The sequence below is a fragment of the Mustela nigripes genome, chromosome 8 (genome assembly GCF_022355385.1).
Source record: "Mustela nigripes isolate SB6536 chromosome 8, MUSNIG.SB6536, whole genome shotgun sequence".
Lineage (NCBI taxonomy): Eukaryota > Metazoa > Chordata > Mammalia > Carnivora > Mustelidae > Mustela > Mustela nigripes.
Genome location: NC_081564.1, coordinates 42,957,980 through 42,982,239, shown reverse-complemented (window position 1 = coordinate 42,982,239; position 24,260 = coordinate 42,957,980). Strand labels below are relative to the sequence as shown.

At 40.9% G+C, this 24,260-nt stretch overlaps 2 protein-coding genes across 2 annotated transcripts in view; one reads left to right on the top strand and one right to left on the bottom strand.

Moving 5' to 3' along the window:
* SNRPD1 (small nuclear ribonucleoprotein D1 polypeptide) overlaps positions 1 to 24,260 on the bottom strand; it is a 273,414-nt gene that overhangs the window by 174,286 nt on the left and 74,868 nt on the right. The window lies entirely within an intron of this gene.
* Positions 16,684 to 24,260, top strand: part of ABHD3 (abhydrolase domain containing 3, phospholipase) — a 43,554-nt gene continuing 35,977 nt past the window's right edge. Inside the window, exons 1-3 of the mRNA XM_059409324.1 lie at positions 16,684 to 17,026; positions 17,565 to 17,728; positions 19,070 to 19,252. Of these exons, the coding sequence (XP_059265307.1) occupies positions 16,865 to 17,026; positions 17,565 to 17,728; positions 19,070 to 19,252 (509 nt within the window). The 5' untranslated portion in view covers positions 16,684 to 16,864. The remainder of the gene's footprint in view (positions 17,027 to 17,564; positions 17,729 to 19,069; positions 19,253 to 24,260) is intronic.

Below are 24,260 nucleotides of genomic sequence, written 5' to 3'. Positions count from 1 at the left end.
TTCATTTTGTTTTTCTGGCCTTTGGACTCAGCTTCAACCAACAACTCTTCTTGGGTCTTGAGTCTGTGTGCTTCCAGAGTAAAACTTGTATCATGGGTTCTCCTGGTTTTCAGACCTTAGGACTCAAACTTACACATCACTTCTCTCGGGTCTTCAGCTTCCCAACTGGAGATCTCAGGACTTCCCCATAATTGTGTGCACCAAATCCTTATAATAAATCCCTTTACACACACGCACATGCTGTGGGTTTTGTTTTTCTGCGGAACCCTAACTAGTACATGTAGTCTACCATTAAATTTTACTAGAACATGAAATAATAATACTAAAATGGGGCCCAGAGAATCTCTAGATTCCAAACATGGTCCTTTCTTAACATTTTCTGTATCAGAAATCCCATTTCCATGTAATAATTGGGACCAATCACCCAATGGATACAGTAACTCTTTTCTTTGCCTATTGGTTCAATGGCTTGAGGAATCTAAAATGTTCAAATGGCAGTCCCAGTGTCCAATTCAGTGGAATTATTATTATATGGCTGGTGGAAACGTTTCTCACTTGGGAAATACATTCGTGAAACCAGTAAAATATAAAGTTGTAAAGACAGAAATCAAAACCAGTTCTCAGGATGGAGAATACTATAATAGTGAAAAGAGCCGTGTCAACCCCTTGATTCCTAAATCTATCAATTCTGACTATGGGAATACTATATACAGATCACCTGTTCAAAGCATGTATCACTTGGTATTCCATGGTCAGGCATTTTTCAATCATAATTCAGGAGCGAACAGGAGCTATTTTTGGAAAGGAAAATATGTATTGACAGAAAAGGGCATAATTTTGCTCTAAAATCCTAGAGTTCTGCACTGGGCTTCTGCTTTTGGCATTTGACAGGATGCATATAGTATCTCCACATGTCACAGATATTGACAACATTGCCTGTCCTGAGTTATGTGGCCCATAAGGCAGACAAGCCTGACCTGAGCCCAGGCCTACTGCAGAATATCTCCTTGCTTTGGGACCTACTCAAAAGTGGTTTATGGGACAGAGCAATACAAATGTGATATATCTTGCCTGTAAAATCCAAAAAGGAAGGCCTAAGCATTTTATTTCTTCCTTAGCAACTAACAGTACAATTTACAGCAATTTGCCTCATCTTTTATTTTTTTTTAAAGATTTTATTTACTTATTTGACAGAGATAAGTAGTCAGAGAAGCAGGCAGAGAGAGAGAGGAGGAAGCAGGCTCCCTGCTGAGCAAAGAGCCCGATGTGGGACTCAATCCCATGACCCTGAGATCATGACCTGAACCGAAGGTAGAGGCTTAACCCACTGAGCAACCCAGGCACCCCATGCCTCATATTTTAGAAAGGATAGTCTGATATGCTCCATTGCTACTGGATTCCTGGCAACGTCACTAAAGTGGTAAGACCTAAATTTTCTTGAAGAATATCTCCCACTCCCTGGTATGCATGGGTCATACTACTGCATCTAGGCTTCTTGACACTTCTAGCCCAAGTCAAATCAGTACAAAGTCGTAACTGTAATGGAGCCTCGGTAACCTAGATTATGACAGAGAACAGTACATAGTCTTCCCAAGGGAAGACTGCTATCACAGCTAGGTGAGAGCAATATATCTGTGAGGCTACTTGTCCAGTGTTACTGATTTTAAAAAAGCCCTTGCCAGGTCAACAGCTGCAAAAGCAGAAGCTGTGTGTTGATATACTCCATTTACAAGGCCACATTTTAAATAAATAAATAAATAATGTTTGAGGACACATATCAAACAGCTATAATTTAGTCACTACCTGATAAAATTTACAATAATACACAAGAGCCATCTTCCTTTCTGGGTTCAATAGCAGGTTAACTAGGGAAGTGATAGGAATCACTATCTTCATTCAAGTCCTTGATAGTGACTCCAATCTCTGCAGTTGCTCCAGGAATGTGGTTAATGCTTTTGATTTATTGTTGCAGTAAGAACAGGCAATCACAGAACTTCCATTAAGACTTTTTACTATTGGGACGCCTGGGTGGCTCAGTTGGTTAAGCGGCTGCCTTCGGCTCAGGTCATGATCCCAGCGTCCTGGGATCGAGTCCCACATCGGGCTCCTTGCTTGGCAGGGAGCCTGCTTCTCCTTCTCCCTCTGCCTCTGCCTGCCACTCTGTCTGCCTGTGCTTGCTCTCGCTTCTCTCTCTATGACAAATAAATAAATAAAATCTTAAAAAAAAAAAAAGACTTTTTACTATTGTTTTCACTGGGTAGATATGGAGCCAATACGCATATTCCTCCAATTGCCAGATTGATCTACTCCAACTACTCATTCAGAAATCATACAATGTACTAGTGTCCAAACTGGATTAACCATGTTAGGATCATGACCACCACTCTGACTGACGGATTTTAATACTTGAGTGCCCACGGGGATTGCAAACTCATAGCTGATACACAGGAACTTCTAAAAGGGAAACATCCCTTTCCCTCATGCCCCTTAACTCTGGAAAATGGTAGCTGGTTCTTTTTGTGGAGAAAAAAAAGGAGGAAGGAAGAATTATAGGATAAAGGTATGGCTGTGCCTGAGGACCCACCTCCTCTTCATTCAAGGTCCTGTGAAATGGCTCACATTCATACACTGGATAAAAGGCCATGGCTTATGTGGTAACTCAAGTCAGGTCTCTGTCAACTAGAACTAGAGTTTTTCTGATTGTATAGATTAAAAAGTACTTAAGTAAGGTGCCTATCTATTTAATTCACCATGATTAATTGCCACCACCAAAGACCTATGTAAATTACCACATTCTGATTTTCACTGTGGTCCTATTGCCCTATTTAGTAACCGCATTCACCTAGCCTCTAATCATTAGGCATTGATAACTGGCCTCTGCTCTTCTGGCATAAAATCAAGGAACCCATTTCAGTGGTGAAATCTCCCACCATCATCCCTGAGAGGCAGAGAGCAGCTGTCAATGAGCTCTTTAAAGATGCTGGTGATTCCCCCCCCCCATCTGCGCAGTTCTCATTATCTTAATGAAGAATGTCCTCTAGGATAACTTTCCCGCTCCTGAAGTTTTGGGGTTCCTTCCTTGAAATTATACCAGGGAAGCTCTGACATCTCAACCTACTGAAAGTAAGCCACCGTTAAGTCTAGTTTTCTCAAGCAAACTGGTGCTCCAGCTACACATTGTATCTGAAAACTCTGGTAAGTGTTCCCATGTTGATCATCTCAGTCCAGTACAATGTTAAGCCCTGTTCTTTTTTGTCAGCACTTATGGAATTCATTCCCACACATATTCTCATGTCTCAGACAATATAAATTTCTAAATTATTGCAATGGGTGGGGCCCGTGGTAATAATCTATCTTCTCCCAGGTCAGACAAGGAAGTGATGATTCATCATAGTGTCTTCACTCAAGGAGAGGCTAGTCTCCTCAGAAACAAGGAGGAATGTTTGGGTTGGCAAAGAAGTCGCAGGAGAATGAATACTACTCTTCCATAAAAAAGAACAAACTTAATGCACACAACACACTGTATAGATCTCGAAGGGTTACATAGTATATAATTCCATTTATATAACGTTCTTCAAGCGACCACATTATACTGCTAGAAAACATAATCAGTGGTTGTCAGGGGTAGAATTGAGGGAAGGCCATGATTATTAGTGACTAATGGAAGAGTTTGCTTGTGCTTATGGAAAGGTTCTGAACCCTGATTATGATGAGTTACTCAAATCCACACATATGATAAAATTTCATAGGACTGTACATCCACCAAGAAAGGAGAGCCTATAAAAACTGGCAGAATCTGAAGGAGGTCTATATCTGAGTTAGTAATATTGTACCAATGTTAACTTATTTTTCACTTCCAATGGTTATCATTGGAGGAAACTAGGCAAAGGGTACACAGGTACTCTGTACAATTTTTGCAACTTATATGGTCTTAAACTATCTTAAAATAAGAAGAGAGACACCTCGGTGGCTCTATCAGTTAAGCATCTGCCTTCGGCTCAGGTCATGATCCCAGAGTCCTGGGATCAAGTTCTGCATCAGGCTCCTTGCTCAACACAGAGCCAGCTTCTCCCTCTGCCTGCTGCTCCCCATGTTTGTACTCTCTCTCTCCCCTTCTCTATATATCTCTGACAAATAAATAAATAAAATTTTTTTAAAAGTAAAAAAAAAAAATAAGAAGAAAGGAAGGAAGGATGGATGGGTGGAAGGAAGGAAGGAGGAAAGAAAGAAGGAAAGGAAATCTAAGGGGAACATGGAGATTCAAGTTTCTCAGATTTATCTGAATCCACCCAAATGCCTTCATTCTAAGTCTGAGTCCCATTTTTTCCCAATCTATGCCCCAAATTTTCCATAGAAGGGATTTTGGGTCCTCAATGATACTGCATGAGTTAACCAACCCTGACACTTGCTTTTCTGCTTCTACACTTCTTTCATATGAAATAATATCCTTCTCGTTTAGTTATTTTTGTTACCTGAAGTTGACAACAGTCCTAATTCAAATTCCTGACTCATAATTAGTTATATTACTTAACAAATTTACTCTTTAGTGATCACCCTCTAATGATACTCTCCCTTTCTAAAATTATTTTCTTCTGGGGTACCTGGGTGGCTCAGTTGGTTAGGTGTCTGCCTTTGACTCAGGTCATGATCTCAGGGTCCTGAGATTGAGCCCCACATCAGCTTCCTTGCTCAGCAGAGAGTCTGCTTCTCTCTCCCTTTGATTTTCCTCCCTGCTTGTAGACCCTCTCTGTCTTAAATAAATAGATAAATAAATAAATCTTTAAAAATAAATAAATAAAATTATTTTTTCCAAAACAAATAAAACCTCAACTCAAATGAGCTTAACCAAAAGGAGAAATCTATTAGATCATATACATGAAAAAAACAAAAGCTCTAGATGAAAATGTGTACTGACTTACGAGCTCAAACAACACTTTCATGATTCAGTTTTTTTCCAGTTCCCATTTCTCTTTCCTTTTCTTGGCTTCCTTTGTAGTTACCAACTCCTGGCTTCATTCCCCTTACTGCTAGAAGTTCTAGCATAAAGAAGTCCCCTACTCCCTCCTAACAGTCTCAGCAAAAGTCTCCTTGTGACACAATGACTGAACAGATCATGTACCTAGCCTTGACTCAAACTCTGAGGTCATGATAGGCCTAGGTTTCATGTCACTTTTTTGGGTAATTTTATTTATTTATTTATCTTAGAGAGAGAGCATAAGTGGGGGAAGGAGCAGAGAGGGAAAGGAGACTACGTTGAGCACAGAGCCCAACACAGAGCTCCATCTCCCAATGCAGAAATCACAATCTGAGCAAAAACCAAGAATCAACACCCGCCACTGAGCCACACAGGTGCCCCCATGCCACTCCTAAGTTCGGTGTGGTGTCAGCTGTACCCAAAGCACACAGTCTAAGAGTAGAAGCAAGGATACCAGTGCCAAAGAAAGCAAATAAATGTCAAGGAAAAAATGTTTTGGAAAATGAATACTAATGATTATGTTGGAACATAGAATTGCTTGAATTCTGAAACAGATTTAGAGGAAATCATCTGATAGTTTAGGTCATGTCAGCCTTTTGACTAGAAACAATGGGATAGAATGAAATGAGGAAGTCAGGAAACTTTAGTTTTAGCTTAACACTGAGGCTTACTAGCTCTGTGAGCTTCAGCAAATCACCTAAATTTTCTGGTCCTTGGTTGCTTAATGTATAAGACAGAGGAATTTAATAAATTTTGTACATATACATATAATGGTTCTTTGTTCATTTTTAAAATATATCCTACATGCCTAGTTTTGAGAAGTACCAAGAGTTGATGTCAGAGGAGTCACAGCAAACACATCTGTGGCCGAACTTATCAGAAATGCAAGCATATTAGGAGCCATAATCTTAGACCTGTGTGACAAGCTGGTTCTTAAAGGCACTCTGAACAGAAGTAGGGACATATCAACCCCCTTACACCCCTGGCCTGTCGGGATCTGTCTTGGAGCTATGACAAACTTGCATAATTCCCACCAATTTGTACCAGCACCTCAGATCCCAAACAACAAACAACACTTCTTTGCCTTGTCCTTCCAAATTAGATTCACCAACAATAAGAACTTGAATAATGCAAAAAAAAAAAAAAACTCTTAAGAAAGATTTGGGGTTTTTTTCCCAAGAAGACTTTATAGAGCAATTTTTCCCTTCCTGTTGGCATGTGGTCAAACACTCAACATATAAATTTCAGCAATTCCTCATGTTACCATGAACCTTTGTGAGTGCTCCCAGGCATCCCATCACAGAGAAAGAGGTGAATTGACAGAGTCCAGTTATAATTCCTAGTGCCAAACTGTACAAACTTTCTCTAATCTATAACATCTTTACTTCCAGGATCTATCACATTTACAACATTTCACTGAAATATTCTATCAAGAAGATGAAAAAGTTCTAGAGATGGATGTTGGTGATGATTGCATACTCATGTGAACACAGTTAATGCCACTGAATGGCACACTTAAAAAGAGTCAAAAAGATAAATTTAATGTTATGTCTTGCCACAATAAAAACAAGAATTGCAATTTAATCCAGCAATTCCCCTCCTGTATATATACCCAAAAGAATTGTGGGGGGGGGGTACAGAGTTGGGAAAGATGGGTGAAGGGGAGTGGGAGATACAGGCTTCCAGTTACAGAATGAATAAGTTACATGAAGAAAAGGCACAGCATAATGAATATAGTCAATGATATTATAATACTGTTGTATGGGGACAGACAGCAGCCACATTTGTGGCGAGCATAGCATAAGGTATAAACTTGTCAAATCCCTATGTTGTGTACCTGAAACTCATGTTAACATTGTGTGTCAACTATACTCAAATAAAAATAGAAAGAAATTGAAAGTAGGTACTCAAATAGACATTAATATGACAATGTTCACTGCAGTATTACAACACTCAAAAGTTGGAAACAACATGTGTTCATCAATCAATGACTGTATAAACAAAATGTGTATATATACACAATGGAATATTATTTTGCCTTAAAAAGAAATGAGGTTCTGATGCTAGAACATGGGATGAAACTTGAAGGCATTATACATGAAATACGCCAGACAGTAAAGGATAAATGTTGTATGGGTCCACTTACATTAGGTACCTGTACTAGTCAAATTCATAGAGACAGCAAGTAAATTAGAGATTACCATGGGACCTGGTGGAAGGGCAATGAGGAGTTATTGTTTAAGTATCACAGAGTTTCTGTTTGGGGTAATAAAAAAAGTTTTGAAATAAAAGCAACAATGGTTATACAACATTGTGAATGAGATTAATGTCACTGAATTTTACACTTAAGTGTAAATGTAATGGTTAAATTAACAAATTTTGTTATATGCAATCTATCATATATGATACGTATCACAAAATACCACACATATTTACCACATAAATATGTATTTATTTATAGATTTTTAAAAATGTATTATCTGGGACACCTAGGTGGCTCAGTTGGTTAAGCATCTGCCTTTGGCTCAGGTCATGATCTCGGGGTCCTGGGATCCAGTCCGGTATCGGGCTCCCTGCTTAGCAGGGAATCTGCTTCTCCCTCTCCCTCTGCCCCTACTTGTGCTTTCTCTTTCTGAGAGAGAGTCGGATGGCTCAGTTGTTAAGCATTTGTCTTTAGCTCAGGTCATGATCCCAGGGTCATAGGATCAAGGCCCACATCTGGCTCCTTGCTCAGTGGGGAGCTGGCTTTTCCCTCTGCCTGCCATTACCTCTGCTTGTGCATACTCACACACTCTCTCTGACAAATAAATACATAAAATCTTAAAAATAAAAATAAGCCAAAAAATCTAACTATATGCTGTTTATAAGAGATTCACTTTAGCATCAAAGATACAAATAAGTTGGAAGTAAAAGGATGGAAAGATATACTCCATGTATATTAGTTCCCTGAGACAAATTACCACAAACCAAGTAGCTGAAAACAAAGGAAATTTATTCTCTTGTAGTTGTAGAGACCAGAAATCCAAAATAAGGGTGTTGGCCAAGTTATCTCCTTCTGGAGGTTGAAGAGAATCCATCCCATGTCTCCTAGCTTCTGGTTGCTGCTGGCATCCTTAGGCATCCTGTAGCTTATAAACACATTACTGCAATGCCCTCCTCCATCTTCATATGGTTCTATGTGCATCTCTCAAATATCCCTTTCCTTTCTCTTAAGGATGCCTGTCATTGGACTTAAGACCCAGCCTAAGACCAAGATGATCTCATCTCAGAACCATTCACTTAATTACATCTGCAGCGAAGACCCTATCTCCAAATAAGTATGAGTTAGGACTTAGACATATCTTTTTGCAGTCCATATTCAACCCACTATAACATGCACCTAGTAATCAAAGGAGAGCTGGGGCAGCTAGACTAAAAGAAGACAACCTTTAAGTAAAAAATCATTAGAAAGACAAGCAAAGGCATATATTGATAAGAAGTTCAATCCATCAAGAAGAGATAACAGTTATAAACATATATTCACTTAACAACAAAGCCCCAAAATATATGAGGCAAAAACTGGCAGAATTGAGAAATAAATAGTTCTAGAATAATAGTTGAAGATTTCAATAAGCTGTTTCAGTTATGGAGAGAACTACCACACAGAAGATCTACAGGGAAGCAGAAAATTCAAACAACACTATAAACCAACCATACCTATTGGACATATATGGAATACCACATCCAACAATAACAAAATACATTCGTCTCAAGTGCACATGGAAATTTCTCCAAGACGGACTATAAGCTAGTCCACAAAGCAAGTCTCAATGAATTTTAAAAGACTGAAATCCTATGAAGTATCTTATCTGGCCCAATGAAAGGAAGCTAGAAATCAATAAAAGAAGGAAATTTGGAAAATTCACAAATACGTGGAGACAAAAAACACACTTTTTTTTAAGAGCGCAGGAGCAAGAGCTGGGGATGGTGGGAGTGGAGAGTCGGAGGGAGAGAGAGAACGCCACACAGGCTCCTCACCCAGTGCGGAACCTGAATGTGGGGCTCAATCTCACGACCCTGAGATCATGACCTGAGTCAAAATCAAGAGTCAGATGCTTAACCAACTGAACCACCCAGGTGCCCCAAAGAAACACACTCTTAAACAGCTTCTGGGTCAAAAAAGAAATCAAAAGAGAGATATGAAGATAATTTGAAAAGAATGAAAACAAACAAAACACACACAAACTCATGGAATACAGAGAAAGCAGTTCTCAGAGCAAAACTGATAGCTGAAAATGCTTATATTAAAGAAGAGGGGCGTCTCTGTGGCTCAGCGAGTTAAGCCTCTGCCTTCGGCTCAGGTCATGGTCTCGTGGTCCTTGGATTGAGCCTCGCATCAGGCTCTCCGCTCAGTGGGGAGCCTGCTTCCCTGTCTCTATGCCTACTTGTGATCTCTCTCTCTCTGTTAAATAAATAAATAAGATCTTAAAAAAAAAAAAAAAGGGGAGAAGAAGATCCCAAATCAATAACCTTACTCAACAACTTAAGGAACTAGAAAAGAAAAGCAAGTTAACCCCAAAGCAAGCAGAAAGAAGGTAATAATAAATATTAAAGCAGTGATAAATAAAGACTAGAAAAACAATAGAATTAATGAAACCAAAAGTTGATTCTTTGGAAACAACAACATGGACAAACTAGACTGATTAAAAAACCAGAAGCCGCATATAACTAAAATCAGATTGGAAGTGGGATCATTACTGTGCATCTCAGAGAAATAAAAAGGATTATAAAAGAATACTGTGAGCAATTAATTGTAAGCAATTAGATAATATAAATGAATCTAAATTAGATAATTAAATGAAATAGATAAGCTTTTTTTCTTTTAATGATTTCATTGTTTGAGAGAGAGCACCAGTGGGGGTGCTTAGAAAATGGGACACTTAACCAACTGAGCCACCCAGGCAATCCAAAATAGACAAACTTCTAGAAAAATGCATAATATCAACACTGACTTAAGAACTAACAGTAAGGGGCGCCTGGGTGGCTCAGTGGTTTGGGCTGCTGCCTTCGGCTCAGGTCATGATCTCAGGGTCCTGGGATCGAGCCCCGCATCAGGCTCTCTGCTCCGCAGGAAGCCTGCTTCCCTCTCTTTTTCTCTCTCTCTCTCTCTGCCTGCCTCTCTGCCTGCTTGCGATCTCCTTCTGTCAAATAAATAAATAAAATCTTTAAAAAAAAAAAAAAGAACTAACAGTAAAACTGAACAGACCAACAATAAGAGATTGAATCAGTAATCCAAACCTTCCCCCTAAAAAAGCCTAGGACCATAAGCCTTCACTGGTAAATTCTACCAAATATTCAAAGAATTAATACCATTGCTTCTCAAACTCCTCCAAAACATAAAAGGAAGAACTTCTAAACTCATTCTATGACACCAGCATTACCCTGATACCAAAGCCAGACAAAACCAGCACAGAGGCAACATTCCTTATGAATATAGTGGAAAAAATCCTCAGCAAAATTCGAGCAAACCTAACCCAGCAGTACAGAAAGAGGGTTATACATCTTGGATGATTAGGATTTATTCCAGAATGCAAGGATGCTTCCTCACGTAAAAATCAAAGTACTACACCACATTACCAGAATACGGGGGTGGGGGGGAACCTGATGACCATCTCATTTAATACAGAAAAAGTATCTGAAAATATCTCCCACCTTTCCATGATGAAAACCTGGAACAAACTGGGAGCCAAAGGAATTTCCTCAACATAATACAGGGCATTTATGAATAACCCACATAATATTATTATGTGTTATTCTCAACACTATACACGCAAAGCTATATCTACAGTCTTCTCTGACATTCAGGGTCCTCTTCCAACTTCAAATGGAGAATTCATTTTCTTGCAGCTGTAGAACTCACACATGGAAACTTACTTCTTAACTGCCGGCAGAAGAAAGAGCCTCTGACTTCTTCCATGTCTAATTCCTGAACTCTCTTTTAAAAGCTTCACCTGAGGAGCACGTGAGTGGCTCAGTTGGTTAAGCCACTGCCTTCAGCTCAGGTCATAATCCCAGAGTCCTGGGATCTAGTTCCACATCAGGCTCCCTGCTCCATGGGGAATCTGCTCCCTCTCACCTCCTCCCCTCTCATGCTCTCTCTCACTGTCTATCTTTCAAATAAATAAATAAAATATTTTTAAAAATAATAATATAAAATAAATAAAAGCTTCACCTGATTAAATCAGGACTACCCAGGAAATCTCCCTTGGATTCACTCAAGTCTACTAACTGCTTGGAGATAATTCTGATTTCAAACATTTCAAGTGGACTCTACACAATAGTTTCTTTCTCTGTCTGTAGTTCCATCTTACACAAAGATATGTAAGGAGGAAGTGGAAGCATCAACTTTATTTTCCTCCAGTTGGGTTAGTCTGTAAATTAATTGTCTCTACCCTAAGGCATTCCCAAATGACTTCAGTTACCTTGGAGGAAGCCAGTTAATTTATCTCCCTATTATGGCTACTACTTGGCTGCCATTCCCTGAATCCAATAAACACAAATTAACCTTGAGAGAAGCTTTAAGCAGATGTTTGCTCAAGATTCCATTGATAAGGGGCATCTGTGTGGCTCAGTCAGCTGGGTGTCTGCCTTCAGCTCAGGTCAGGATCCCGGGATCCTGGACTCTCTGCTCAGTGGGGAGTCTGTGTCTCCCTCTCCCTCTGCCCCTCCCCCTCCGCTTGTGCATGCTCTCTCTCTCAAACAAATAAATAAAATCTTAAAAAGAAGAAAGAGAGTCCAGTAATAAATCTAAACAGTACAGACTGAGACTGGGGTCCGGGGACCACAATTTCATCTGCCCCCTTGACCACTTCTGAAGCCTCCCAAGAACTCCACTTTCTTCCTTCCCCAGGCCTCCACTGCAGGTCCCCCATGAATATTCCTCCTGTCCAACATGACTTTCTGCCAGTTACTAGAGCCTTTTCTTACTTAAATTCCTTTTTCCATCCTGAAGCCTCTGGCCTCAGTTCCCAGGGTACAGTCTCCTCCCCGCTAAAAATCTATCAGTTCAAAATCAGATTGCTAGTGCTAAAGTTGGGTTTTGTAGTGTTAGGGCTAATTGGTGCTAAAGACAGAGCTACAGTTAGTGTAATGACAAGTATTAGAACTGAGGAGTGGGGGTCACAGTGGCTTATCAATAATCTGGTGACATCCACAATTTTCATAACAAGCCATATAGAATTATAATAATTCTTTTTGCAATTTTATTTTTTTAAGTGTGTGAAAAAGAGAGAGAGAAAGAGAGAGTGGGGGTGGGAAGCAGAGGGAGAAGGACAAGCCGACTCCACGCTGAGGGTAGAGTCCAGTGCGGAGCTCAATCCCATGACCCTGAAATCATGATCTAAGCCCAAATCAAGAATCAGACACTTACCTGACTGAGCTACCAGGTACCCCAGGACTATTATATTTCTTTCTTTCTTTTCCTTTTTTTTTATACTTTATTTATTTATTTGAGAGAGAGAGCATGAGAGGGGGGAGGGTCAAGGGGAGAAGCGGACTCTCCACTGAGCAGGGAGCCCCATGCAGACTCAATTCTGGGACTCCAGAATCATGACCTGAGCCGAAGGCAGTCACTTAACCAACTGAGTAACCCAGATGCCCCTAGAATATTTCTTTTAATTGAATGTAATCTAAATTTTTTTATTTTATTAAGTGTTTTGTGATTTTCAGTTCTGGCATTCTTGGTAAGTATAAACCATTCTGTCCTCTGCCTGATTTCCATAGAATTGAGGAGGCTAATGGTATAGGGTATTTCATATTACAGATAGAATTTTGTTTTATCCAAAAACTAAAGAGAAATAGCCCAGAAATATTACTAATCAAGAGATTTAATTCCTCCTAAAACCCCTCAGGGAGTTGATATTAAAAAGCTCGTCTTTTTTCTGAACTCCTCCTTCGCTTAATGTAAATACAGGTGGATAGGTGTGCCTGGGTGGCTCAGTCGGTTAAGCTTCTGCCGTTGGCTCAGGTCATGATCCCAGGGTCCTGGGATCAAGTCCCGCATCAGGCTCTCTGCTCAGCGTGGAGTCTGCTTCTCCCTATCCCCCTGATCTCCCTCTCTGCTTGTGCACACTCTCTCTCTCAAATAAATAAAATCTTTAAAAACATGCAGATGGATAGATACAAAAACAACTATAGATATAGATACAGATATAAGTAGATGTATGTCAGTATGGGTTAGTATACATAGATATATTACCTAGCTTAGTCAACTGAGATGAACTAGACACAATGATATCCTAGTAGCAAAGAACACATCAGTGCTTAGTGGGCACCAAGTGCCCATATCTTGGTTTCTAAATTCCATTCCCCTATAAAAGAAATCAGGGCATATTACACACAATTTGCAAAGATGTGTTCCTATTTTTCTTTTAAAGATTTTATTTATTCATTTGAGAGAGAGAACACAATCAAGGGGAGAGGCAGAGGCAGAGGGAGAAGCAGACTCCCCACTGAGCTGGGATCTTGATGTGGGGCTCGATCCCAGGAGCCTGTGATCATGACCCAGGCCAAAGGCAGATACTTAACTATCTGAGCTAGCTAGGCACCCTGAGATGTTTTCTTATTTAAAACTTGTTTTCCATTTCATCTTAGAATATTTTGCCTTTCTTGATTTTAGTTATATATCTTTTCACATGATTTATTCCTTTACAATTAATTTTGTATGTTTTTAAATGACTTTTTTATTGTTTAAAAAGTAATAAATGAGGGCGCCGGAGTGTCTCAGTGGGTTAAAGCCTCTGCCTTCAGCTCGGGTCATGATCCCAGGGTCTTGGGATAAAGCCCCGCATCATCGGGCTCTCTGCTCCGCAGGGAGCCTGCTTCCTCCTCTCTCTCTCTGCCTGCCTCTCTGCCTGCTTGTGATCTCTGTCAAATAAATAAACAAAATCTTTAAAAAAATTTTTTTAAAGTAATAAATGTTCATTGTGACAATTAATTAAGGAGATGTATAAAGAAAATAATTAAAAATCTCAAGGCGGGGGTGCCTGTGTGCTCAGTTGGTTAAGTGTCTGCCTTCGACTCAGGTCATGATCCCAGGGTCCTGGGGATGGAGCCCTGCATTGGGCTCCCTGCTCAGTGGGGAGCCTCCACACTAGTGCTCTCTCTAGCTATCTCTGTCTCTCTCTCACAAATAAAGAGATAAAATCTTTTTAAAAACTCTACACAAAAGAATATAGTATACAATACATATAATAAACAAAATATATGTTAATTAATTATGTTATCAGTAAGGCTTTCCATCAATAGTAGGTTAGTTTTTGAGGAGTCAGAAGTTATACACAGAGGCACCTGTGTGGCTCAGTCAGTTAAGAAGCTGCCTTCGGCTTGGCTCATGATCCCAGAGTCCTGGGATCATGCCCCACATGGGGCTCCCTGCTCAGTGGAGAGCCTGCTTTTCCCTCTCCCTCTTTCTGCCACTCTTCCTTGCTTATGCTCTATCTGTCAAAAAAATAAAATCTAAAAAAAAAAAAAACTTATACAGATTTTTGACTGTGCACAGGTTGTCGCCTTAAAGCCTCATGTTACTCAAGGATCAACTGTACATTGGTAACAAAAATGAGCCACTGATATTTATTAATATTTGAATGCTTTTGTAGGACTTTTACATATTCTGTTAGTTTTCTATTGCTACATAACAAATCGCCACAAATTTAGCAGCTTAAAGCAACACATTTGCTATCTGACAATTGCCCTGGATCAGGGGCCCCAGGCACAACTCGACTAGGGCTCTGCTCCAGGTCTCGCAAGGTGGTAGTTAAGATATTGGACAGGCTGTGTTTTCATCTGGAGGCTTGACTGAAGGAGAATCTGCTTCCAGGCTTACTCAAGGTGTTGGCAGAATTCATTTCCTTGCAGTTGTAGGACTAAAGACCCTATCTTTTTGTTGGATGTCACCTAGAGGCTCCCCCATGGAGGCCACCACTAGTTCCCTGTTACGGGGTCCTCTCCATCTACAGTTCAAATGGCTGTTTGCTTCCTCAAGGTGGCAGGAGAGCCTTTTAGCTCCACTCTGCTGAGCTAGAGTCACGTAACAGAATGCAATCACAGAAGCGGCGACATCTCATCACTTCTACTATATTCTATTAGTTAGAAATAAGTCGCTGGTCCTATCTGCACTCAAGGAGAAGGAATTATATACACAGGCCTATACACCAGGCAGAGGAAGTTATTGGTGGTCAGGTTAGGGTCTGAACTCTCATTTCCTCATCTAAACTGGAATAGTTCTTAAGGAAGTTTGTGAATGTTCTTCTAACAGGGAAGAGAGTTTGATATCTTCCATCTTCCATCTTATTTTATAGACAGAGAACGGAGGCTCCACAAGAGTAAATAGTTTGCTTAAGTTTAGTGGATGAGTTCAGAGTTGTTTACTCCCAGGTCAGCAACTTTCTACACATCATGATGCTAATGAAGTATTTTATGGTATTTTCACCTTACACTAAAGCAAAATAAAATATATATGTATTTATTGGTAGGCAGGGCAGAAGGTGGGTGCAGGCATTATAAAGAATGTTGCATGCACACTGTCAAGTATGGCAACCAGCATGTGTATTTGTGTTTTCTGGGTGTGCTCAGATGCAAGAACCAGTGAGTGAAAAAGAATTACATATGCTTAGGGCAAGAGTATGTACCTTATTTAATTTAGGTATCCCAAAGACTCTATAAAGTAGAAATTATTATTCTACACGTTAAAAACAAAAACAAAAACAGGCTCAGTGAAGGCAACGAAATTTTTCTGGGTGCTGGCAACCATCAAGTTACAGTGACCAAATCAAGGCCAAGGATGTTGCTCACTTCTGGCCCATCCCACTTTTCTATCACTAATTTCTATGATTAATTTACAATCCTGTGAAATTTTTCATAGTCTCTACAGGCTTTACCTTTTTCTTTTGGCCTATTTAAGTCTTGCCACTCTTGGTACCTCTAGGTGGGAGGAGTTCGTAATAATATACTGTTAAATCTTCTAGCCATTTTAAATGCCTCTATCTTCCGGTTTAGTCGTGTTGCCATAAATAAGCCGAGGAAAACCTACTTCATAAATGGTTTCTGGTCCCTACGTTAAGTAACTGTGGATTTCTGTAAGTCTTCAAGTTCAAAGCACAAACGAAACAAAAATAGGCTTTAAGAATTTTTGAATCCCCGTTCGTTTGCTTGATCTCCTTATTTATTTTTGGTAACCACTTCTCATTTAAGGCATACCTAAGGAACTAAAAGGATTCAGAGAGATTTAAAGTATGAATAGCCTCATTATTGAATGTTTATAGAGGATCTTTTCTTTTTTGATAGTGTTCAGGGGAAACACAACTTTCTGGGGGATGGAGGATTTTCCCCCCTAGGTAGCGCATTCTATTGACAAATATTTGGCATTCACACACACCCCCAATTTTTTTTTCCCGAACCACCCTAAATCTCTAGTTTACAGTGTGAAACGAAACCCCCCGCCGTGCGGAATCGGTCAAGGTCACTGGAGCTGGTGCCGGGTCAGGGACCGGAATGCGCACTGCCAGGCCCATTTCCTTCTCCAAAGTCTGCGATCGATCTCTGCCCACCTTTGGGGGTCACCCAGGATAGCTGCAACCTGACCGGCAGACCCGGTCCGCCCCCACTGTGGCAGCGCTTGGATCCGCGCCTCTGGAAGGTTCCTGAGTGGCTGACGGTGGGGGCGGCTCCGGGGAAGCTGGGGCGGAGCCCGCGGCGTCCAGCAGCGGTGCTACGCCTCCCGGGGCCGCTCGGCCGCGCCCGCTGGCGGAAGCTGCGCTCTGCCGGGCTAGAGACGCTCTGGTCCAGGGTCCCCGGCGGTGCCGCGGCCGCTTTCGGTGGCTCGCTGGCCGACTGGCCTCCCACCGCAGGGCCATGCAGCGCTTAGCGATGGACCTGCGGATGCTCTCCAGGGAGCTCTTCCTCTACCTGGAGCACCAAGTCCGGGTTGGGTTCTTCGGCTCGGGAGTGGGCTTATCCCTGATCCTGGGCTTCAGCGTCGCTTACGCCTGTTATTACCTGAGCAGCATCGCCAAGGTGAGCCAAGGGTTGGCGCGGGCGCGGGGGCGGGGGTGGGGGCCGCGGGGAGCTTTCCCGGGAGCGACCGCAGCCGGCCAAGCTGGAACTGTCGCCGCAGGCGCGTTTGGCAAGGGCCGTCCTGGAGGCGAGAGTGCTGCTGCTCCCAAGTTGCTGCCCTTTCCGGGCATCTGATGGACGCCCTTATGAGCGCGGGCGGGAAAGGGGGCTCGCTCTTGTCCTCGTCCCTGGGGGTCCGGCCTGGGTCCTCGGACAGCAGCAAGGACCCGGCTGACCCAGGCGCCAGGGTACTGCCCCGTCACCATTCGCTAGCCTGGCAATGCTGTAGCACTTCTGAAAATGACTCCCTTAACTCTTGCTTTCCTCTCGAAGCGTTTGGTTAAATCACTAAGTCCGTTGTGACTGCAAATTCTTTGTGTCAGGCTTCTTGAAGGAGATGTAATCGGAGGGAGCGCGCGCGCGATGGGCCAGTCAGTCGTTTCTGGTTTGCGGAAACTTTGTTCTGGACCCTTAACTATAATACTGGCTTTCCCCGCAGAAGCCCCAGTTAGTGACGGGGGGTGAGAGCTTCAGCCGCTTCCTCCAGAACCACTGCCCTGTAGTGACAGAAACGTACTACCCGACGGTCTGGTGCTGGGAGAGTCGAGGACAGACACTCCTGAGACCTTTCATCACTTCTAAGCCATCGGTGCAGTACAGGAAGTAAGTATATTTCCATTTGCAGTCCTGTCTTCAAAACCACAGGGGTTTTTGTTTTGTTTTGTTTTGTTTCTGGGGGGGGGGGTGTTTTGTTTTGTTTTGTTTGCATACTCCCAGTCCTTGTTTAACCTTTGGCCAGTAAGCATTTAGAAAAGAAAGGGGATTGAAAAAGGAAGGATTGTCCCCCCACCCGGCAAAACACACTCAGTTACAGGAAAATATTCAGGTATTATCTTTCACCGCGCGCGCGCATGTGTTTCTGTGTGTGTGCGCGCGCGTGCCTTGGTGTAACCGGTTTATTTCTAGAGAAGTGTTTGAGGTTTACTTTTTTCCAGTTTGGCGTGCATCTGGATCCTGAGAACCTGGATCCTTTGACGATATGTATCAATTCACTGATGCTGGGAGTGGGGATGGGTTGGAGAATGATGCCAATTAATTTGGATTTTGCATGATGGACTCCTATAAAAGGACTTCATGTTAATAAGCAAATGGGTTCTTGATGCTAATATCCTTGAGGTGTTAAAGATATGGTCCAGAATTTATCAGTAACCAGGAGATTTTGATAGTGTCTGATACTAATTTCCCTGAGTCATCTAGTCTTTCTCGAGCTCCTTTTGTTGCCTGGAACGTTCACTATTTGGGAAAATTCTTTAAGTTCATAGACACAGTGTAAGAAGTACTTTAAAGGGGCGCCTGGGTGGCTCAGTGGGTTAGGCCGCTGCCTTCGGCTCAGGTCGTGATCTCAGGGTCCTGGGATCGAGTCCCACATCGGGCTCTCTGCTCGGCAGGGAGCCTGCTTCCTTCTCTCTCTCTCTGCCTGCCTCTCAGTGTACTTGTAATTTCTCTCTCTGTCAAATAAATAAATAAAATCTTTAAAAAAAAAAAAAAAAAAAAAAAAAGAAGTACTTTAAAATATTTAAGAAGGAAATTTTATAATATACTCTGTGGGAAGACTGCATTATTGAGTCAAAGGGCCAGAGCAGTGATCAGATCAGCAATTTACTTATTCATAACTCCCTGATGAATTATTTGGGTGACCTCAATCAAATAGGGGTTAAATGCTGGATATTTTAGAGTAATGAGGAAATGATTAAGATAAATATGTGAAGTCCTTCTAGCTCATTTTTATATGCTGCCGTTTTGTGGTGTTGCTGGAAATACTTTCTGGTACTATCTCATATCATTCTTGTAATAAAAGAAAGTGATATAAGTGTGTGTTATGAATGCTGTAAAAAAGTTCTATTCAGATAAAATCATGTCATCTATTTATAAAATTAAGACACTAATATTAAAACATGACTTGAAACACTTAATGAGTGTTTCATTTCTTTTATTTCTTTCCAGTGAACTTATTAAAACTGCAGATGGAGGACAGATTTCACTGGACTGGTTTGATAATTCTAACAGTAAATGTTATATGGATACCACCACCAGACCTACTATCTTATTGTTACCTGGACTCACTGGAACAAGCAAGGAATCGTATATCCTTCATATGATCCATCTTAGTGAAGAACTGGGATACAGGTACCAGTAAAAAATTTATTCCATTTTTCACATAATTTGTCCTAAATGAAGCACAAATCTACCTGTAGGTTTGTTTCAGAAATATTTGTTTTATTTTGCATGAACTAAACAATTCCCTAGATTATTATTTTTCTCTGCTTCCTCTTTTGCCTTTCTTTTTTCCTCCAGGAAGGTGCATACCTGAATCATCTCATAGGAAATAGCACTTAGCCCTGTAGACACTCAGCAGATTTTAGATGCATGAATCTAAAATCTGCTGAGTGTCTACTACTAATGAAATTAGTATCACCTAGGAATGGACGTAGGACTCAGGTCTGAGATGCAGTAGGGCCCACTGAAAGGAGTGCTATGGAAAAATAACCATTGCAAACCCCTGAGAGGGTACATAGTGAAGCTCATGTCTTATTCCGTATTTGAGCCCTGAATCCACTAATCTTGTATCATTGGCTCAGATCTCAAATGTAGAAAAAGTTCAGAATCAGGTTGTAGGTGAGCCTTATTTTTCCAAAAGTGATCCATGCCTCTTCTGTCCACCTGAGTTTACAGATACACTTAACTAATATCCAGTCAATGATGACATAGTATTCTTTAGGAACTTTACAAGTGACTTAGCAACTTTAAGGTTTAGTTTCAGCTCTAAAATCTTAAAGCAAAATCATTGTGAAAAGTATTGCTTTTTTGTATCTGTCTTTTATCACTGATGGTAATTATTATAATGGAACACTCTGAGTTGCATTTGAAGTGGAGTTGTATCTTTTGTTAAACTTGAAACACTGTGTGAAAAACCGATGTGGGGTTTATATTAATAAAAACATTTTTATGTAAATGGGGAAATACTACAGGAACTAATTCAGTTTTAACAAGTTAACTCTGATCTTTCATTTTGTCCATGAATTGACAGTCTCTCAGACATTTTGATAGATATTCCAGAGTTATTGTTCTTGTGAAATTTGCACTAATAGCAGGAATTTGTCATTATTCTATGTTTAGCATCATCCAGTTAGATGTATCAAAAAATTGATTCCAATTTTTTGCTAAAACTTAGTCATGCTCAAAAAGTACAAATCATAAAGCCTTTTGTGCATATTTAAATTGAGAATTCTTACTTGGCCTGAGCTGCCTCCCAAGACTTAGGAAGTGCTTTTAAAAACAATGTAGTTGAAACTCAAGGATTAAATTTCATAAGCCCTGAGTTGTGAGTACACAAGCCTTGTTTCCATCATTTGTAAAAATTGCCAAATTTTATGACTCTGGCTATCATTGCACTGTGCTTCAAAGCATTTGGAAGATTCTAGCTCCCCTGAGAGTTAAAATCTCTTCTGTTGATTCAGAAATTTTATGGAGAATGTATAATATAAGGAAAGTTTTGTGCTAGATACTATGAGGAGATAAAAGAGTTGTGAGGAGTTGTCCTTGCCACAAGAAGCCGGTGAGAAGAGTAGGCTGGACAGGGTCACTGTCAGCTGCTTTGAAGACCCAACTTATTTGGGTCTCAATAACTCTAACAGTGAATTAGACTGGGCTTGAAAGTAGCAGAATACATGAATAAGCAATGATCTGTAAACTTTTCAGTGGCCTTTAGGACCATCCCGCCCTTTTTTTAACTATAAGGGATCACTGAATCTAAGTTGGAGAGGGTGTATCAGTTAGCTTTGGCTGTATAACAAAGAATTCCAAAACTTAGTAGCTAAATACAACAGCCATTCTGCTCATGATTCTGTGGGTTGGGAATTGGGGCTGAGCAAAGTTGGATGGTTCTCCTGGTCCTGGCTGAAATTGTTCATGCATCTGAGGTCAGCAGCCAGAACAACTCCGTGTATGGGGGGCCTCAGCAGGGATGACTCATCTCAGCTCCAAGTGACCCCTCATCCATTATCAGGCTCACCCTGAGTCTGTTCATTTGGTGGCAGAGGGTTCCAAGAGTGCAAAAGTAAAAGCTACAAGGCTTCTTGAGGTTCAAGTTAAGAACTCTCATAACATTGCTTCTGCCACATTCCAGTTCAAGCAAGTCACATGGTCAACCCAGAGTCAAAGAGTAGGGAAATAGACTCCACCTCTTGATGGGAAGGCAAGGCATAGACAGTAAGGCAGTTCTGAAGACCGCTGAAGTAAAAAAAGAAAAAAGAAAAAGATCTGGAACCTTGGCAGAAGGCTTGGGTTGAATCCTTTGAGGTTGTGTAATATGGGGGACAGCTATGTGGGATTTGGAACTAGGTCTGAGTTCAAATGTTGGAACTTCTACTTACTATGTGACCTTGGCCAATAATTTTTAACTTTACCAATCATAGCCTCTCACTTTCTACAGACAGTTTAAATGAATTAACATATATAAAGTATTTGGTTTAGTGACCTGAACAAAGTAGGTCTTTAGGAATGTGTGTGTCTTCCTTCCCAGACCTTCCATTCCCTAGTCAGAATAGAATACTTTTTATAATTTAAAAGCAAGTACAAGCAAACCTACCTCTTGGAAGATACAAATATCTAGTTTCCTTATAGGAATGCTTATATTGTATTATAATGTCTCTTAACACAACATTGTTTCATAGGCAGTACAAATGCCTCAATACCTTGAGGGTGTATTTGCCTTCAAACCCCAGTTACTATTGCGTAAAGGCTGAACATCTAGGGAGGGTCAGGTCATCAGGGAACTGTTGCTGGTTGGCTGCTGAGATATGACTTGGACATTAGAGAGATCTTAACTCCTGGCATGTGGATAAGTGAAACATAAGGGTTTACTATTGTTGCTGTTTAAAAAAAATTTGTTTTTCCTGTACCTGAAAACTGACAAAGAACTTTTCTGTTAAGGTACACTGATTCAGCATTAATAGCGGATGGCATAGAAACTAAGCTGAAGTTCATTTAAGATCATTGTGAGTAGCAGCTTTACCAGGAAGTCAAATTGAAATGAATGGGGAATACATGATCTACCTGCCTGTCTATCTTCATTGGCTGAGTACACTATGTACTCCCTGGAAAAACCTACCCCTGAGGAGAGAAGAGAATTGCTGAGCCAGCCAGCCCCAGTCATCCTTCCAAATTTTATCAGTCCGATAAGGCCTCCATCTCCTGGAGAATGAGTCAAGTCAGAAAGGCCAGGTGGCTAGGAATGTGTTTAGAGAGGAGTTTCCATCATAGAAATCAGAGGACTGGAGAAAAAGTTACACCCATATGATTGATAAAGTAGTTAGAAATCTTATCTATTCATTCAAGATTTGCTTTAAAAAAAAATCTCTGTTAAGTAACACTGCCTAATAGATATTGATTTATGTACCTGAGTATTATTGGTTTTCTTAAATCTTTTTTACCCATGGTCCGAATTAATTTTTAGCACTACAACTAAAAAGAGGGAGAAAAACTAACTCTGAGAACATCCAAATCATCTTCTACTTTGACCTCTTTTATTGAGAGCCTTCATCTACTATTTTGTTCTACCCCCAACTAGTATTAAAAAGAGTGAACATTCCAGAATTATGTAATAAATGCATTGAAATCTAGGTCAGTCATTAAGTATTTTTATCAGAACCTATATTCCCACAGAACATCCAGTCTAACTGAAGTGACAAAGAGTATGCAGTAGTAGGGAAGAAATGCATTAGAGAGAACCAAGACTGGCTACAAGTAACAGAAAACTCAAAATAATAGTAACTTTAAAAAGAAGTTAGACCAGGGCTCTATAGTAACAGGAAGTGCTGCATCATAACCCAGGGCTGCTCTAGCTCCAGCTATCACATCTGCATTCCAACATCCAAAAAGGAGAAAAAAGACTAGAGACTGCACTATCTTTCTTTAAACATGCTTTCTAGCAGCTGTGCACACCACTTTTGCTTCTATTACATTGGCCAGTTCTTCCTCAGCCTCAAGAGAGCCTTGAAAGTGAAAACTTTCTTTTGGGCAACCACATACTCAAGTGAAATTGGGAGATTCAATGGCTGAGAAAGAAGAGGAGGATGGATCCTGGGAGATAACTGGCAGTCTGTAGCACTGAGTGGTCAGTGTTACAAGTGCCAGGATTCTGGAATATCAGACACCAAGTGAGACATTTTATGGAGGGAGGGAACAGGTCAGCGATGCCAGAGGCAAGAGAAAGGGCAAGGAGAATGAAGACAGATAAAGCAAAATCGGAGAAGATTCAGCAGGGCAATGAGGAAGGAAGCCCAACTTGTGAGGGCTCTGATGACCTTAGAAGACAAGAGCAGGGGTGCATCACCCATCTTGTAATTTGACAGAGGAAGGAGGGAAACAGGAGAGGGATTCGAGAAGAACAGAAGGAGGAATGGGGATATTTTTCAAGACTGTGGGTGCTTGCTTCCAGAAACTTATTTCTTACCACATTTCTTTTTTTTTTTTTTTTTTAAGATTTTATTTATTTATTTGACAGAGAGAAATCACAAGTAGTTGGAGAGGCAGGCAGAGAGAGAGAGAGAAGCAGGCTCCCTGCCAAGCAGAGAGCCCGATGCGGGACTCGATCCCAGGACCCTGAGATCATGACCTGAGCCGAAGGCAGCGGTTTAACCCACTGAGCCACCCAGGCGCCCTCTTACCACATTTCTAAAACCACTTACGGAAAGCATGGACCTTGAAATGTGGTTTGATAGGATTAAGATCTTCTGTCTTTTGCTGTAGTGCCCAGCTCTCGGTAACAAGGATGCTGTTGTCCAGCATTTAGTGCTGGAGAGAAATTGGAAGTGGGAGATGATTTAAAAGTAGTTTTCAGTGTTCCTTTGCTTTCCAGTTTGGAGTTTGGACTTGTGCATTTTGTATTTTGGATGCATATCACCAGTAGATACAAAGTTTTAGGTGACGCTTAACTTTTCCTGCAATATCAGAAGGGCACTCAGAGGTCAGCTACCCACTTTTCCTGAGGGAAGAAGGAAGGGGAGGCAGTGGAACAAAAGGGCAACTTCTGACCACTCCCCAGTCTAAAAGCAGTATCTTACGCAAGAAGTCACTGTAAATGAACACCGGATGTGTTTATCTAAAAGTTTTTTTTTTTAAGATTTTTTATTTT